The sequence below is a fragment of the Typopeltis vanoorti genome, chromosome 20 (genome assembly GCF_054136105.1).
Source record: "Typopeltis vanoorti isolate ZY-2024b chromosome 20, IOZ_Tvanoo_1.0, whole genome shotgun sequence".
Classification (NCBI taxonomy): Eukaryota; Metazoa; Arthropoda; class Arachnida; order Uropygi; family Thelyphonidae; genus Typopeltis; species Typopeltis vanoorti.
Window position 1 is genome coordinate 48,011,180 of NC_143568.1, and position 15,767 is coordinate 48,026,946.

At 36.5% G+C, this 15,767-nt stretch overlaps 1 protein-coding gene across 1 annotated transcript in view; it reads left to right on the forward strand.

Annotated features, from left to right (window-relative positions):
* Positions 1-205: 205 nt before the first annotated feature.
* LOC150095414 (transmembrane emp24 domain-containing protein 5-like) overlaps positions 206-15,767 on the forward strand; it is an 89,191-nt gene continuing 73,629 nt past the window's right edge. The window contains exon 1 of the mRNA XM_090410492.1: positions 206-399. Coding sequence (XP_090266618.1) covers positions 214-399 — 186 coding nt within the window. The 5' untranslated portion in view covers positions 206-213. The remainder of the gene's footprint in view (positions 400-15,767) is intronic.

The following is a 15,767-nucleotide window of genomic DNA, read 5'->3' on the forward strand; positions in this document are numbered from 1 at the left end:
TAGAATCATGCTTCTGTCTGTTATTTTTAATTCTCTTTAACATTAGTTCTACTTTTTTTTTTTTATTGTAAATAGAAGCACAAATACGAAAATACGCATTGTACACGCATTCCTGTAAGAAAACTAATTGTGTAGTATCGCTATCTAGTTGGTTTGTCTATGATTAGTTGATTCGTGTTTTTTTTTTTGCATGGTTTGTGTTTTACTACTGTAATGTGGATTGACAATAAATATTTTCTTATTTCAGTATACGTTGGTGTAATTTTTTATCAGAGTTTAGCAATGCAAGGTACTTTCGATACTGCTGAAACGGAACTCACTGTTTCCGTCGAAGCAGGTGGTCAAGAATGTTTTTATCAACCAGCTAAGCTGGGGCAAAATTTGGAAATTGAATATCAGGTAAATTATGCAATTAATATATGTTAAATTATGAAATGACTAATTAATTTAATACACAAAGTATTAAAACTGAATTCATATTGCATGAACCATATTGTTATAATTGAATTCCTGTATACATTTGTAGTTTGTCGCCAATTTCTTTGGATATTATTCATCTTATTAATCTGAATTATTCACCTTATCCTGCATCTGTATGTTTAGGTTAAGCAAAGATTGTATACAAAATAATCTGACATCGCACCAACAATTGGACTCTGATAAATTACAGTAACATATCTACCATTGGTAGATTATCTTCCCAAAAATAACTGAATGGCTCATTTGTGATACACTGAATATAAGTAATATATGAATTTAAAATAATGGTATCATGTATCTTTGTCTTCATCCTTTATTGCTATGTGTTTAACTCTTACAGAATTCAACTTCTCATGGAAGGGAGCGAGAAGAGTCAGATGGAATCTTCTAGATGTACTGGACATTTAATCCTTTAGGAAGTTTCATTAGGATCTAATGCTCTGCCCCCATGTTTGCCTTTTTCCAAAAAGAGGGGAATCCTGGTAGTGTTGTATTACTTTGGTCTCTCCTTTGACGATATGATCAGCCCTGGATGTTCTGGCCAGGATCAATCAGCTAGTGGGCTTGACTTCAAGAGTCATTCATGCTGTATTAATTCTTCCGCTCCCATGGTTTGGGGATCAAGGCTTGCTGTGTTGCCTGCCAGTGGTAGCCCTGATGTTCCTGGGTGTGGTCACTGCTTGCCAGTTAGTGGACATCGTGTGTTTCTATGGTGGATGAGGAGCACTGGTGTTGAAGACTGTCCCTTGAGCATGAATTTTTCATCCTTAAGATTTTTAAAAGGCCCTCACAAGGATCAAACCAAGTACTGACCTAAAGCACAAGCTTAAGCCCAAATTGAACATCGTCAAAGACAGGAATGGAGCATTACTAACAGAAGAATTGGAAATCAAAAATAGACGGTAAGAATACTGTGAGGAACTGTACAATACAGTGGATAAAGAAAATTTGGAGGAGCTCTCTCACTAGGAAAATTCTGATTTGGAACCTCCTCCACTTAGGCATGAAGTTGAAAGAGCAGTTAAGCACTTAACAGCAACAAAGCCCAGGTGCAGATGGAATCCCAGCAGAGTTAATTAAGGCCACAGGGATTGAGGGATAAGAGTGTTTCATAGATTGATTACAAGGATTGGGAGACAGAATCATGGCCTAGAGATTGGAAGAAGTCTGTTTTCATACCACTACATAAGAAGATATGAAGGCTTGCAAGAACTAGTGAACTACTAGTTTAATATCTCATGCAAGCAAAATTTTATTTAAGATCTTGCTAAATAGGATTGAGGCAGAGATGCCTGAGGAAAAAGCAGGTTTTAAGAAAGGTAAGGGCACCAGAAATCAGATCCTTTGCCTTAGATAGATCATAGAAAAATATAAACAATTTAGACTCCCTCTGGTAATGTGTTTCTTAGATTACTCTAAAGCTTTTGACTGTGTTCAGTATGTGAAACTGTGGGAAGTACAGGGAGTCCCCGGGTTACAGACGAGATACATCCCAGAGAACATCTTTGGGTCGGATTTGTATGTAACTCGGAACCCTGATGAACAGCACATACATGGTAATAATAATAATAACAATACTATAATGACTCATATGTGGCAATAAAAAAACAGTGTAATACTGATAATAATAATACCCCTGTTCTGTAATAATAAGTTACAGAAACTACAGTGCTCTTTCTTGTAATTCAACAAAGAATATAAACAGAAGGTAGGCTAACATTAATTGGAAGAGGATGGAGTGGTTGCTGGAGAATTAGGATTTGAATCAGGATTTGATTCTGTTGCTGGAGGAGGGGAGCTTATCACTGAAGTCAGTTTCTTGAAAAAGGTATCTAGGGTTGTTTTCACAGCCATTTTCTTTTTTTCATCATAAATGACCTTGTAGCAGCATATCTGCTCCCCAGCCATAAGGCTGCAGGTTTGAATCCTGCCATGGGCATTGATGTTTGGAATTGTCTGTGGAATCTACCTCCCACCACCATACTGGTGGTGGTGGTTTGGTGGATTGAGTTCATGGAGACAAAGTTGTAGAGTAGCTGCCCTCGATGAGTCTTTGGACTCCCTGGAGGTGTCACGTAATAGTAATAATAACCTTTGTAAACCGCTCAATGTTAGGATCCTGCTCCTCAAGCTTAGCAAATCCTGCTTCAACGAGGTGAAAGGCTTCAGCTTATTCTTTTGTTGTAAACTTTCTTGGCTCTGGATCTTATAATTTGTGTTCTTGTGTTTCTATCAGCTACTTCTCTATCTCCATAAGGTCTTCATTGGTTAATTCTTGTGAATGGGATTCTAGTAAGTCAGTGATATCCTTTTCATTGAAGTCCACTTGCAGTGCATTGCCACCCTACACTACAACTTTTCTGGCTTCGGTATTATCTTCTTCTGTGAAGCCAAAAATCATCACAGAATTGAGGATACAATTTGCTCCATGCCCTTTCATTGCTGATTACTTCACATCCTCCCAAGAATCAGCAATGTTTTTGATGGCATCCTTTATAATTGTTCCAATAGTCAAATGACTGAAGCCTAATGCTTTCCCAATAATGATGACATCTGGCCTCTCCGAATGCTTAATTATTTATACTTTCGTTTTTTCACTGTAATCACCTTTCTCTTCGCTGCAGGCTCACCTGGACATGCAGTGGACTTTTGCTTTGGAGGTATGGACATAAGGGTAATACAGACTCACAAAATCAAATTATTAATCATCATCATCAAATTCCTGATATAAGATATTTAGTTTAATCCTTTATCCAAGTGTAAGCAAACAAAGTTAGCACCTTCAGGACTGAGGCAACTTGTGGTAAAGGTGGACCAAGCTGTCATCATTCCTTGTTTTGGTATTTCCCCATAATGCAAAGCACATCTCCTTGCAGACATGTATAATGCTATGCATTAAGGGAAGGGCTACCACCCAGACTGGTTTCAACTTTTATTGAGGTCTTGTCAGTGGGAGCCAAACCCAGAGGTGGTGATACTAAGGTGGGAGCAATAGAGAAGTCATATTTATCTATACGAGTTGCCAAAAGATGTCTCACCTTATTACTCTGGATTTAGAGAAAGATGATGGAAGTTTTTTTACCACTTGGTTAGACTATAATATATTTATATTTAGTTTAATCCTTTATCCAAGTGTAAGCAAACAAAGTTTGCATCTGACATATCTTCAGGACTGAGGCAACTCGTGGTAAAGGTGAACAAGGACATGATATAGGTAAATATGACTTCTCCATTGCTTCTGCCTTATTATCACCACTCTGGGTTGTCTCCCACTGATGAGACCTCAGTAAAGGTCGAAACTGGTCTGGGTAGTGGCCCTTCCTTTAATATCTACCAGTATTCATGTCTGCAAGGAGATGTGCTTTGCATTATGAGAGATACTGAGACAAGGAGTGATGAGAGCTTGGTCCACCTTTGCTCCGAGTTACCAGAGGATGTACCACCTTACCTCAGTCCTGAAGATATTTTCAGGCGCAAACTTTGTTTGCTTACACTTCAATAAAGGATTAAACTAAATTTATTATAGTCTAACCAAGTGTAAAATAAACTTCAACCAAAATATTTCAGTTATAAGTCAGCAGTTTGAATTGAAGGAAGTAGAGGAAGATGGGTTTATGTTAAATCTGGTTGTCAGACAAGGATGTACATTATCCCCTCTGTTATTTATTATCTATATGGATCACATTATGAAGGTAAGGGGTATTATAACTGATATCAAAATTGGAGATGTTAATCTCAGCTCTTCACTTTATGCAGATGATGTTATAGTTCTAAATAAATCCAGTACAAGTCTGCAAGATTCCCTGACTAAATTGAATAACTGTTGTAATAGATTTGGTATGAAGGTCATCAATAACAACAAAGACATTGAAAATAGGCAAAAGCATTGAAAATATCAACTGCATTGTGAATGGAGAACCAATAGAACAAGTAAAACCTTTCAGCTACTTAGGCATGATTTTTAGTGAAGATGTTAAATTAAATATGGAAATAGACGATAAACAAAAAAAAAATCAACAGAGCCGGTATGATAGGAAATCAATTGAATAAATTTATATGGAATAAGAGAGAAATTATTTAAAACACTAAATTAGTTGTATACAAGACAGTGTTCAAACCAATTTTTACTTATGGATCTGAGAGCCGGGTTAGAAATAAAACACTTGACCAAAGACTAGAGACCACAGATATGAGAGTCCTGAGAAATATAGAGGTGTGAACAGATGGCATCAGTGGCAATATCATATTAAAAATGAGGATATTAGGAAAGGACTTAACATTGTTAGCATCCAGGAATGTGTTAGCAGAGCTAATCTCAGGTGGTCGGTCACTTAAACAGAATGGGAGAAGAAAGATTTGCAAATGAAATGTTCTTTGCCATGTTGGCAGGAAAAAGACACAGAGGAAGACCAAGATATAGGTGGGTTGATACAGTAAAAGTGTCTTAGAAGATAGAAATATAAGATCTGATAACGTTGGAGTCTTCACAGATTGATTTGGAGGAAAATTATAGATAGGAAGTTAGTAATGGTATTTTTCATGTAGTACTATCGTATCCTGTACATATCAGGAATTTGATGATGATGATTTCACCACACTTTATTATTCTTCTTCTTATTATTCAGGCCTCAATGGAGTCAAAAGACTCATCGTGGGAGGTCCTTCCTAAGAAACACAAAGTCTATCAAGACTCATCGAGGGGAGGTCCCCCCCCCCCCCCCTAAGAAACACAAAGTCTATCATACCACTCGTTGAACTCATTGACCGTTCTCGCTCTCACCACTCCATCAGGCAATGCATTTCATGGTTCAACCACCCTCCATGCAAAGAAGGCACTCCTCACCCTCTTTCTCACAGTTTCCTTTCGTAACTTCCAGGGATGGCCTCTTGTCATCACTCCTTCCTGCTGTTCAACCAAGCGAAAGAATTCCCCGGTGTCAACCCTGTAACCACCTCTCAACAGTTTAAAAGTCTCAATCATATCACTTCTCCTTCTTCTATCCACCAAAACTCTGCAGTCCACATTCCCTGAGCCGATCCACATAACTATGTACAATCCTGAAACCATCTTTGTTATCCACTTTTGTACCCTTTCCACAGTTAATTTATCCCCTTCAAATCCTGGGGACCAAATCTGAGAACAATAGTCTAAGTGTGGTCTGATCAGGGTCTTATACAATGGAATGATAACTGTTTTATCTCTGCAGGTCAGCGTCCTTCTCATTACTGCAGCAATCCTCTGTGTTACCTTCACCACCTTTGCAATATGTCCCCTAAATTTCAGGTTTCTATCAATCAACCCCAGATCTCGTCTACCCTACTTCCTCCAGTATAACTCCTCCCATAGAGTATGCAATGTCCCATCGATGTTTCCCAAACCTCAAGACCTTACATTTTGCTGCATTAAACTGACACTCCCATTCATTTGCCCATCTATCTAGCTTATTCAAATCCTCTTGCAGGGCTGCTGCATCTGCACTATTACTAATAATTCTTCCCAGCTTCGCATCATCTGCAAACAACTGAACATCCCCTTGCATTCCACTGACAATGTCATTGATATAAAGGTTAAACAATATAGGTCCCAGTACTGAGCCCTGTGGGACCCCACTTGTAACCCTCTGCTTCCTTGAAATTGCTCCACCATACACAACTCTCTGATACCTATCGGACAGCCAATCCTGAATCCAGCTGACCAATCTGCCATCCAGACCCATGTGCTGCAGCTTAAATATCAGCTTATCATGTGGCACCCTGTCAAATGCCTTTGCTAAGTCTAAGAAAATGGCTGTATATACCTTTTCCTCAATCTTCATGGATCACAAAACAAAGATATGTGCATGCAGGCACTTGCACTAAGCAAATGAAACTGAAGAAAGGCAACTGAAGTCAATTCTAGAGTCCTGCAAGGCTCCTAGCAAGATAAAATGGGTTGTCTTGGCCATTGAGCTGATGTTCTTAGAATGTATGCTTCCCAAATTTGGGTTAATCTCATCACCCAAATTTGTTTAGCTTTGGGAAGTTTTTTTTTTTTTTTAACAGCTGAGGCTGATCGAAGTAATAATCTTTCATACTTGTACTTGCTGCAGTCTATTAAAGTGGTCTTCATCTGGTGTATTTTGTGATGGGTGTTCAATCATGATCAGCAAGTCCTGAGTGGCTGTATTGGTGGAACTGGATGTAGTCATTCGGATATTGTGATATTGGCTGTCCTGTCTGTTTGGCCTTAGTAGGATAGTTTGGGACTGCAAGGGACCTGGTATACTCCAGGTAGGCATAGGGGAAGTGGCTGGTCTTTGGTGGAGTGGATAAGAAATGACAGTTTCGTATGTGGTTTATAACTAGTTGTGAGGTCATATTTTCTTAGAATTTTTGTTAATTTTGATTCCGTTTCCACCAATACAGCCACTCAGGACTTGCTGATCATGCATTGGACATCCACCACCGAATAAACTGGAAGAAGGCCACTTTATTACACTTCAGCAAGTACAAGTATGAAAGATTCCTTGAACCAGCCTCAGCCCCAAAAAAATCTTACCAAACCTCAACAAATTTGGGAAGCATGCATTCTATGATCATCAATCCAATATAGCCTGCTAGTGAGCATCTTTTAGAACTCTAGGAGGTTGAACCTTTCTTCAACCTCATTTGCTTAGTGCGAGTGCCTGCGTGCACATATCATTGTTTTGTGATCCCTGAAGATGGCAATTTAACATGCCAAAATATATATGTAATTATTAATTAAAGTTTGTATAATTAATAATTTAGTTTATGTTGTCATTTTCTCAAACATGAGAAGTAGAGGAAGCAATATTAACTTGCTTGCCTAAGGTAAGGAGTGTTAATAGGAGTTAGATGGATGAGTAATATCATTAAGCATGAGCTGCAGAAGGAGAAAATGCTGTGGAGGGTATATAAATAGAAAGGTGATCAGCATCGCAAGGAAGGAAAACTCCGATTATGAGAAGAACTTAGCAAGCAGGCCAAAGGAAATCCCAAAGAGTTCTTTCATTATGTAGCAAGTAAGAAAAAATAACTATGGAAGATTAACTATAATGAGTGATGATGGTCACAAGGAGACAGAAGCAGATAAAATTGTTGAGTTACTAAGTGACCACTTTGCAAGGGTATATCATCCTAGTGAGGTTACTGCTTTAACATATGTGACAGACACTGATGTGGGATGAATTGAGTGGTTCTTAGGATATTGCAGAATCTCAGTGTAAATACAGCTGTAGGATTTGATGGGATATCAGATAGGGTTTTGTGAGAATGTGGAAGGGAACTGGCAATGCCTCTGACTAGGCTGTTTAATTTAAGCCTCAGCTCTGGTAGAGTTCCAAAAGAGTGGAAAGAGGGCAGAATAATTCCCTTGCATAAGAGAGGTTTTAAGACTGCAGTAGCAAATTATAGACCAATTATTATCTCAGGCATGGTGGTAAGAGTACTAGAAAAATTGGTCAAAAAGAGAATTCAAGAATGGGTGAATAAAAATATGATACTGTATGAGTGTTAACATGGATTTGTGAAGGGTCGACATGCCTTAGTAATTTACTAACTTCTTAAATAAATAGAGTAACAGTTGAGTTGGATAAAGGAAATGGCTACGAGATGATTTTGCAAAGGCATTTGACAGAATACCACATGGAACTCTGTTATGCAAATTAGAACAAATGGGGATGGGCATGACACTGGTTAAGTGGATAAGAGGTTGGCTGATGGACAGATATTAAAAAGTAGTATATGGAGGCAGTGGCGTATTTAGGTATAGGCTCTGGCCTAGAGTGGCAAATTTTGAGGGGCGGCAGAAATTTCCGGGCTCTCATTTTTGTAATTATATTTATATTATGAATTTATGATATAAATAGGTTATGCATGTAAATCAGCATGTTCATTAAATATGGGGGGGGGGGCAGAACTTTCTGCGGGCCTGGGGGCAGAAAATACCCTAAATATGCCACTGTATGGAAGGGCAGAATCGAGGCAACAACGGGTGACTAGTGGTGTGCTGCAAAATTCAGTGCTGGGACCATTGCTGTTTAATTTGTATCTAAATGACGTAGGAAATAACCCAAAAGGAGATATTCAGTTGTTTTCTGATGATCTGTTGCCTTTTAGGTAGAGTAATAATTAATGAGGGCAATGTGGAGAGCATGCAGAATGATTTAAATAGACTGTCAGTATGGGCAAAAGATAATAGGTGTTATTTTAATGTGGAGAAATGTAAAGTTATGCATTTTGGGAAAAATACTATGTTACAAGCTGTTATCATATTGATTTCACTGTACTCCAGGAAATAGGTGAAGCTAGAGATTTAGGGGTGGTGGTAGACAGAGAGTTAAAGTTTAGAAGACATATTGCTAAGGTAGCACATAAGATTACTCAGCTATTGAAGAACACATTAACATGTTATTCCTCTTCATAAAACCTTGATATGCCCACATCTGGATTACTGTGCTCAAGTCTGGTATCCTGGGCTTTCTTGGGGATGATGAAGCAGTGGAGAGGATTCAGAGGCAAGTGACCAAGATGATGAGTGGCCTGTGGAATGTTCCCTATGTGGATAGATTGAGGGGGTGTGTGGATTGCAGAAGTTGGTTGATATGGGAAAAAGAGGGGACATGGTAAAAACCTTAAAGTTACTTTTAGTGTTTTATAGGATTGATGCAGTGGAAATGTTTCAGCACTTGGTTAGAGGGATCAGAACAAGGGGTTATCCCTGGAAGTTGAATAAAGGTGTGGATAGTAGGAGTGTAAGGACTAGATTTTTTGCTTGGAGAGTTGTGAATGAGTGGAATGGGTTGCCAGAGTCCTTTGTGAGTGCTTTGTTATATAATGGGTTCAGGGAGCGGTATGATAGATTTGGTCTCCCGCGATGAGTCTTCAGCCTCCATGGAGGTCATCATCAACAACCATGGGTCCAATGCCCGTAGGTGTCTGCTGCCATCTTGATATGATTCTTCCATTGCATTCTGTTTTGTGCAAGATGACTCAATTTGTGTATAGAGTTTCCGCACCATTTGACGATGTCATCGCCCCATTCTCTGTTTGTCTTCCTCTTTTGTTCTTTCCTTCAATCATTCCAAACAGCAACGTTTTTAATTTTCTCTCATCATTCATTCTACATATATGGCCAAATAGACATAGTTTCCTTTTGATTATTTTCTGGATCAGGTTTTCTTTTGGTTGTATTAGTCTGTAGATTTCCTCAATGTTCACTTTCTGTATCCAGCTTATTTCTCAAGATCTTTCTATAGCACTTCCTCTCAAATGCCAATATCCTCCTTTCAGATTCTCTCAGGAGTACCCAGGCCTCGCATCCATAGAGCATGCTGCTGAAGATACAGGTTTCTACAATGCGCAGTTTAGTTTGCATCTTTATAGCTCGGCTCTTCCATATTTTGTCCATGGCTTTTAAAATAGTTGTTGCTCTGGCAATTCTTTCTCTCTTTTTTGGGGGGGTCCAAATCATGCATCATGTGGCATCCAAGATATGCGAAGTGTTCCTCATTTTCCAGTTGAAATCTGTCTATTGTAACTCTGTTCAGTAACTCCTGTTGTCCGAATATCATTGTTTTAGTTGTTTCAAAGTTGACATTTAGTCCATATCTTTTTTCTTCTGTGTATGGTGTTTGCAATGTCTGTTCCAGCCTTGCTGCGTCGTCTTCAATCACGACGATGTCGTCTGCAAAGCAGAGGTAGTTTATTCTCATGCCATTTATTGAAATGCCTCCACCTTCTTCTTTAATCTTATCTAGTGTTCTTCCCAGATGTGTGATGAAGATGATTGATGATATTGGGTCCCTTTGTCTTGTGCCTCGACTAGTGGCAAACCAATCTCTAGTCTCACCTGCTATTCTGATTTTTGCTTGTGCTTGGCTGTTTATATCTTTCAGCAGGCGGATCAATTTATTGTCCACACCATAGGATTCCAAGACAGCCCATGTTATATTTTGGTCAATATTATCAAATGCTTTTTGGAAGTCCATGAAACAGCAATATATCATTTTGTTCTTTCTTCGAGCTTTCTCTGCTATTAGTCTTAGTGCGAGTATTTGCTGCACTGTACTTTGATCTTGTCAAAATCCGGCTTGCTCATCCGGAAGATGTGCCTCCATATACCCCTTCAAGTGCTCTGTTAGTATTTTCATCAGCACTTTGCCAAGATGACTCATTAATGCAATAGTTCTGTAATTGGCACATTCTAAAGCACTGCCTTTCTTATGAAGAACAACCAAGACCGAATTTTTCCACTCTTCGGGGGCATACCCTGATCTACATATTTCATTACATAGCTTATGTAATTCTTTTGCAAATGATTCCCCCCCATATTTTAGCATCATGCCTATTATGTTGTCATTTCCAGGACTCTTGTTGTTCTTGAGATGTTTTATAGCCTTATTCACCTCCTCTTCCAAGATGTCATTTTCAAAGATCTCTGCTGGTGGAGAGATTGCTTTTAGTTCTTTGATTACTTCTGTTGCAGTATCATTTAGTTGATTTTTATATAGTTCTCTGCAATATCTTGTCCATCTATGTATGATTTCTGTCTTGTCCATCAATACTTTACCATTTTCATCTTTGACTGCTACTGATCTTGTTTGCCACTTCCTATTGACATTTCTTATAAGTTTGTAGACCTCTCTAGTTTTGTGTTCTCCATGGTACTGTTCAATGTCTTTGCACTGGTCCTCCAACCATTTGGCTTTATCAGATCTTGCTGCTTTCCGTATTTCATTGCATTTTTGACGGTATAACTCATCTGCTGCCTCTGAATTATCTCTTTTAAGTTATATAATAATAATAATTTCACTGGACGATGAAGGTCATCTACCATCCAGTGGTCTTAGTTAGCATATCCTTCAACTAGGAAGGTATCTCTTTATGTCTGTGGTTTTTGTCAGAGCTCCTTTTGTGGAAACCAGGGTGTCAAGTCCACCCAGCTATGGGAAGGCAGGGTGGAACAGGAGAATCTGTATATTGTACATTGCCTGCTCATTAGAGGCCCAATATTAACGCTTCAAGATTTTCCATATGCCTTAAACCAGTGTTGGCGAACCTTTTTACCCATGTGTATCAAACATCTTTTTTTTTTGTAAATATTGACATTGAACTTGCATACATGCATTATAAATTTAACTACATAATCATAGATGGTGGCTTATACATATCATATTAGGCTATTTATTTAATAGGACATTGATATAAAATCTATGAATTCATATTATACAATTAATTTAATAAAGTGAAATTACAAACTTACATTACATTTAATGACTTTTCTGTTGCTGAGTACTAGTAGAAAGTTTCTTTATAGAAGGGCTATAGTGTGCACATTTTAATGCTACACAGGCAGCGCTCAAATCATTGCTCAGTCTATTTCTCCCTTTCGATTTGATATTATTTAAGGCAGAAAATAGAGTTTCACAAAAGTATGTCATCATCATCATCATCATGCGTATCAAGGATTTAGGCCTAGCATGGCCTGTTCCGGCCTTAGAAGTCAACATTGAATCGTTCAAGAGGACATCCTGGTTTTCTTTTTCCTAATGGCTTGTACTTTAAGGCTTGTTTTGGTAATCTTTCTGTTTTCATTCTTTGAACGTATTCCATCCATTTATGTTTATATTTTTTAATTTTTTCTATTATTGGTTCTTGGTTTAATTCTTTCATAATATCTTTGTTTCTTTTGTGATCAAATAGGGTATACTTTGCAGTTTTTCTCATAAACTTCATTTCTACTGTTGTTAATCTTTGTTTGTCTTTTTGTTTTATTGTCCTGAATTTGCTTCCATACATTAAGACTGATACGGCTAATGTATTGTATACTTTTAGCCTGGTTTGTTTTTGAACAAGGTTTGGTTTAAATATAGAGTTAATTACACCTGTTATTTTTAAATATTTTGCAATTTTTAAATTTATATCTTTTTCATTTTCACATGTGATCATACATCCTAGGTAGTTAAATGAATTCACCTGTTCTAAGATTTTGTTATCTGTTACTATTTTAGTTCCTGCTGGATCTTGTCCTTTAAAGGCCATAGTTTTTGATTTTTCCATTGATATTATCATACCATAATCTTTGGATATCTCATTTAGATCTAAAATAGCTTTCTGTAAGTTATCTTCAGAATTTGTAATTATTATTTGGTCGTTGGCAAAGAGGAGAGTGTTTAAGTTAAATGTAGGAGAAAGTTTAATTCCTTGATGTAAATTTTTATTCCATTTTATTATTATTTCATTTAAGTAGATATTAAAAAGAGTTGCTGAGAGGGGACATCCCTGTCGGACCCCTTGGTTTATCTCTCTCGTATATGATAGCTCGTGATTTAATCTTATTTGTATTTGATTATTTTCATATATACTTGTGATAGCTTTTAGGATATTATTTGGCATTTGTTTTTCTTTCATCATCATCATCATCATCAAATTCCTGCCATGTACCCTCAAGGGGTGTACAGGATATGACAGTACTACATGAAAAAATTACATCATTACTAACTTCCTATCTACAATTTTCCTCCAAATCAGTCTGTTACTTGTCAAGACTCCAACATTATCAGATCTTATATTTCTATCGTCTAAGGCACTTTGTACCGTATCAATCCACCTATATCTTGGTCTTCCTCTGGGTCGTTTTCCTGCCAACCTGGCAGAGAACACTTGTTTTGCTAATCTTTCCTCTCCCATTCTATTTAAGTGACCATACCATCTGAGATTAGCTCTGCTAACGCATTCCTGGATGCTGACAATGTCAAGTTCTTTCCTAATATCCTCATTTTTAATATGATATTGCCATTGATGCCATCTGTTCACACCTCTAATTGTCTTTCTTTTAATATGTTAAATAATATGTTTCTTTTAACTTTGTCAAATGCTTGTTCAAAGTCAATAAATGCAATATGTGTTTCTAAATTGTATTCTCTTCTTTTCTCTATTATTAATTTTAGGCAAAAGGCCGGGTCTATACATGATCGTCCTTTTCTAAATCCATTCTGTACTTCTAAAATAAAGTTTTCGGAATATTTCATTAGTTTGTTATTTAAGATTCCGCTATATATTTTGTAACAGGAATTTAGTATACTGATACCTCTATATTTTTTAGGGTCATCTCTATTACCTTTCTTAAAGATAGGAATCACAATTGCTTTTTTCCATTCTATTGGGGGGATACCAGTTGAGTAAATTTTATTTAAAAATAATAAGATTCTTTCTTTGAATCTTGTTCCTGCGTATTTATATAGTTCTGAACCTAGCTTATCTTCTCCAGGTGATTTTCCGTTTCTTGTATCTTTCAGGCTGCTTTCTAATTCTTCTTCAGTTATTTCCTTTTTATTTTCGTTAATTGTTTGCCAGTTGTCTTTTTTAAAATATTTGTCTGTCCACAGTTCTGTGTAGTAATTTAGAAATTCTTCTAATTTCAATTCTGTGTTTAATTTTTTGTTTTCTTTGGTATCTGCATTTAAGTGTTTCAAAATCTTATATACATTGGGTCTTATTTTATATAAATCATGTTCTAAATTAGAAACAAATTTATTCCATGATTCTCTATGTCTTTTTCTGACTTCTCTTTTAGCTATGGCTTTTGTTCTTTTATATTCTATTTCATCTTCTAATCTTTTACTGCTTAACCATTTGTGATAGGCTTCTTTTTTCTTTTTGATTATTTCTTTGATTGTATCATCCCAGATCTTCAGTTTTTTTTCTTTTATTGAATTTTTTGGTCTTTCCTAAGCTTTCATTTGCTGCTGCATTTAGTATCGTTTTTATATTAAACCATTCTATTTATATTTCTTCATTTTATTATTATTATTATTATTATTATTATTATTAAACAAGACCTCATGGAGTCAAAGACTCATCTAGGAGGTCCTTTTATCTCACACATCTCATCATACCGGGTCTTAAACACATTCAAACTCCTTGCAGACACCACACTCTCAGGCAAGACATTCCAATCATTCACAACTCTGCACGAAAAAAACCTGCCTCTCACACCCTCTTTATACAGTTTCCAGGGATGACCTCTGGTTCTCCCCTGATCTCCCACTATTTGCTGTAGAACTTCTCCACCATTGATCCTATAGCAACCCCTTACCAACTTGTAGGTCTAAAACATAAAACATAAAAATTTTGTTTTATTTTATCTAGATATTGGTTAATTCTTTGTTCATATAGCCATTGTACATTTGTGTCATTCAATAGTCTTGTTTTATAAACAAATGTTTCAATTTTTCTTTCTGTTCTTGTTACTTGTAGCCATTTAGGTGGTAATCTTAATTTTATTTTAACAAGGAAGTGGTCACTGCTTATTTCATATCCTCTGTGAACTCTAACATCTAGTGAAAATTTTGATGCCTTTTCATTTAATATGAAGTAATCTAATATCGATTTCCATCCTCTTTCTGCCCAAGTATATTTATGTATGTCTTTATGTTTATAGAAGGAATTCATTATTTTTAGGTTATTATAAACTACAAAGTCAATCAATTTTTTACCATTTTTGTTTAGAGTGTGTTCTCCATGTATTCCTATATTATTAATAATTTTCGTGTTTCCAATTCTTGCATTTAAGTCTCCTGCTAAAATTATGTAATCATTTTTATTTATTTTATTATATATGTTTTGTAACTGATTATAAAAATCAATATTATCCAAAAGTATGTAGAAGAGAAAATTATTAGAAGAGCTTTAGCATAGATTTTAAGAGCATGAAAATTTTCGGGAAGGCTATTCCACATGCTTAGAATATTATAGTCTGAATTTTTACATGCAGTATCATGCAGACGTTCTCGCTGGAGTGCTTCTGATTCGTTTCTAAGAGCAATAAACTTTCTTTTCTAGATAGGATTACACTGGAAGTCAGCTAGTTGCATTTCTAGATCTTTTAAATCCAACCACTCAAAGCCATCTAATTTAAGATCCATGAATTCTGTTTCATCAGGATACTTTATGAATTGGATTGTTTGTTACAACATTCAAAATTGCTCAGATCTAGAAGAAAACTGTTACTGACTTTAGAACTTCGATAGATTGGTTGTTATGTTGTTCATGATTTTTGGCAAGAGTGAAAAAAAATTTTCACTCTTGGGAAATACTTAAAATTGTTACTTTCTAAATCATGTTGAAATATTTTGAGTTTATTCTCAAAGCTCTTGATCATGCCAAACATAACATCGACAGATTATCCGAAACCTTGCAATTGTATATGAAGTTCATTCAGGTGCAATGAAAAATTTGCGAAAAACATCAGCTTACTGAGCCAAACAGAATCGTTCAACTGAGAA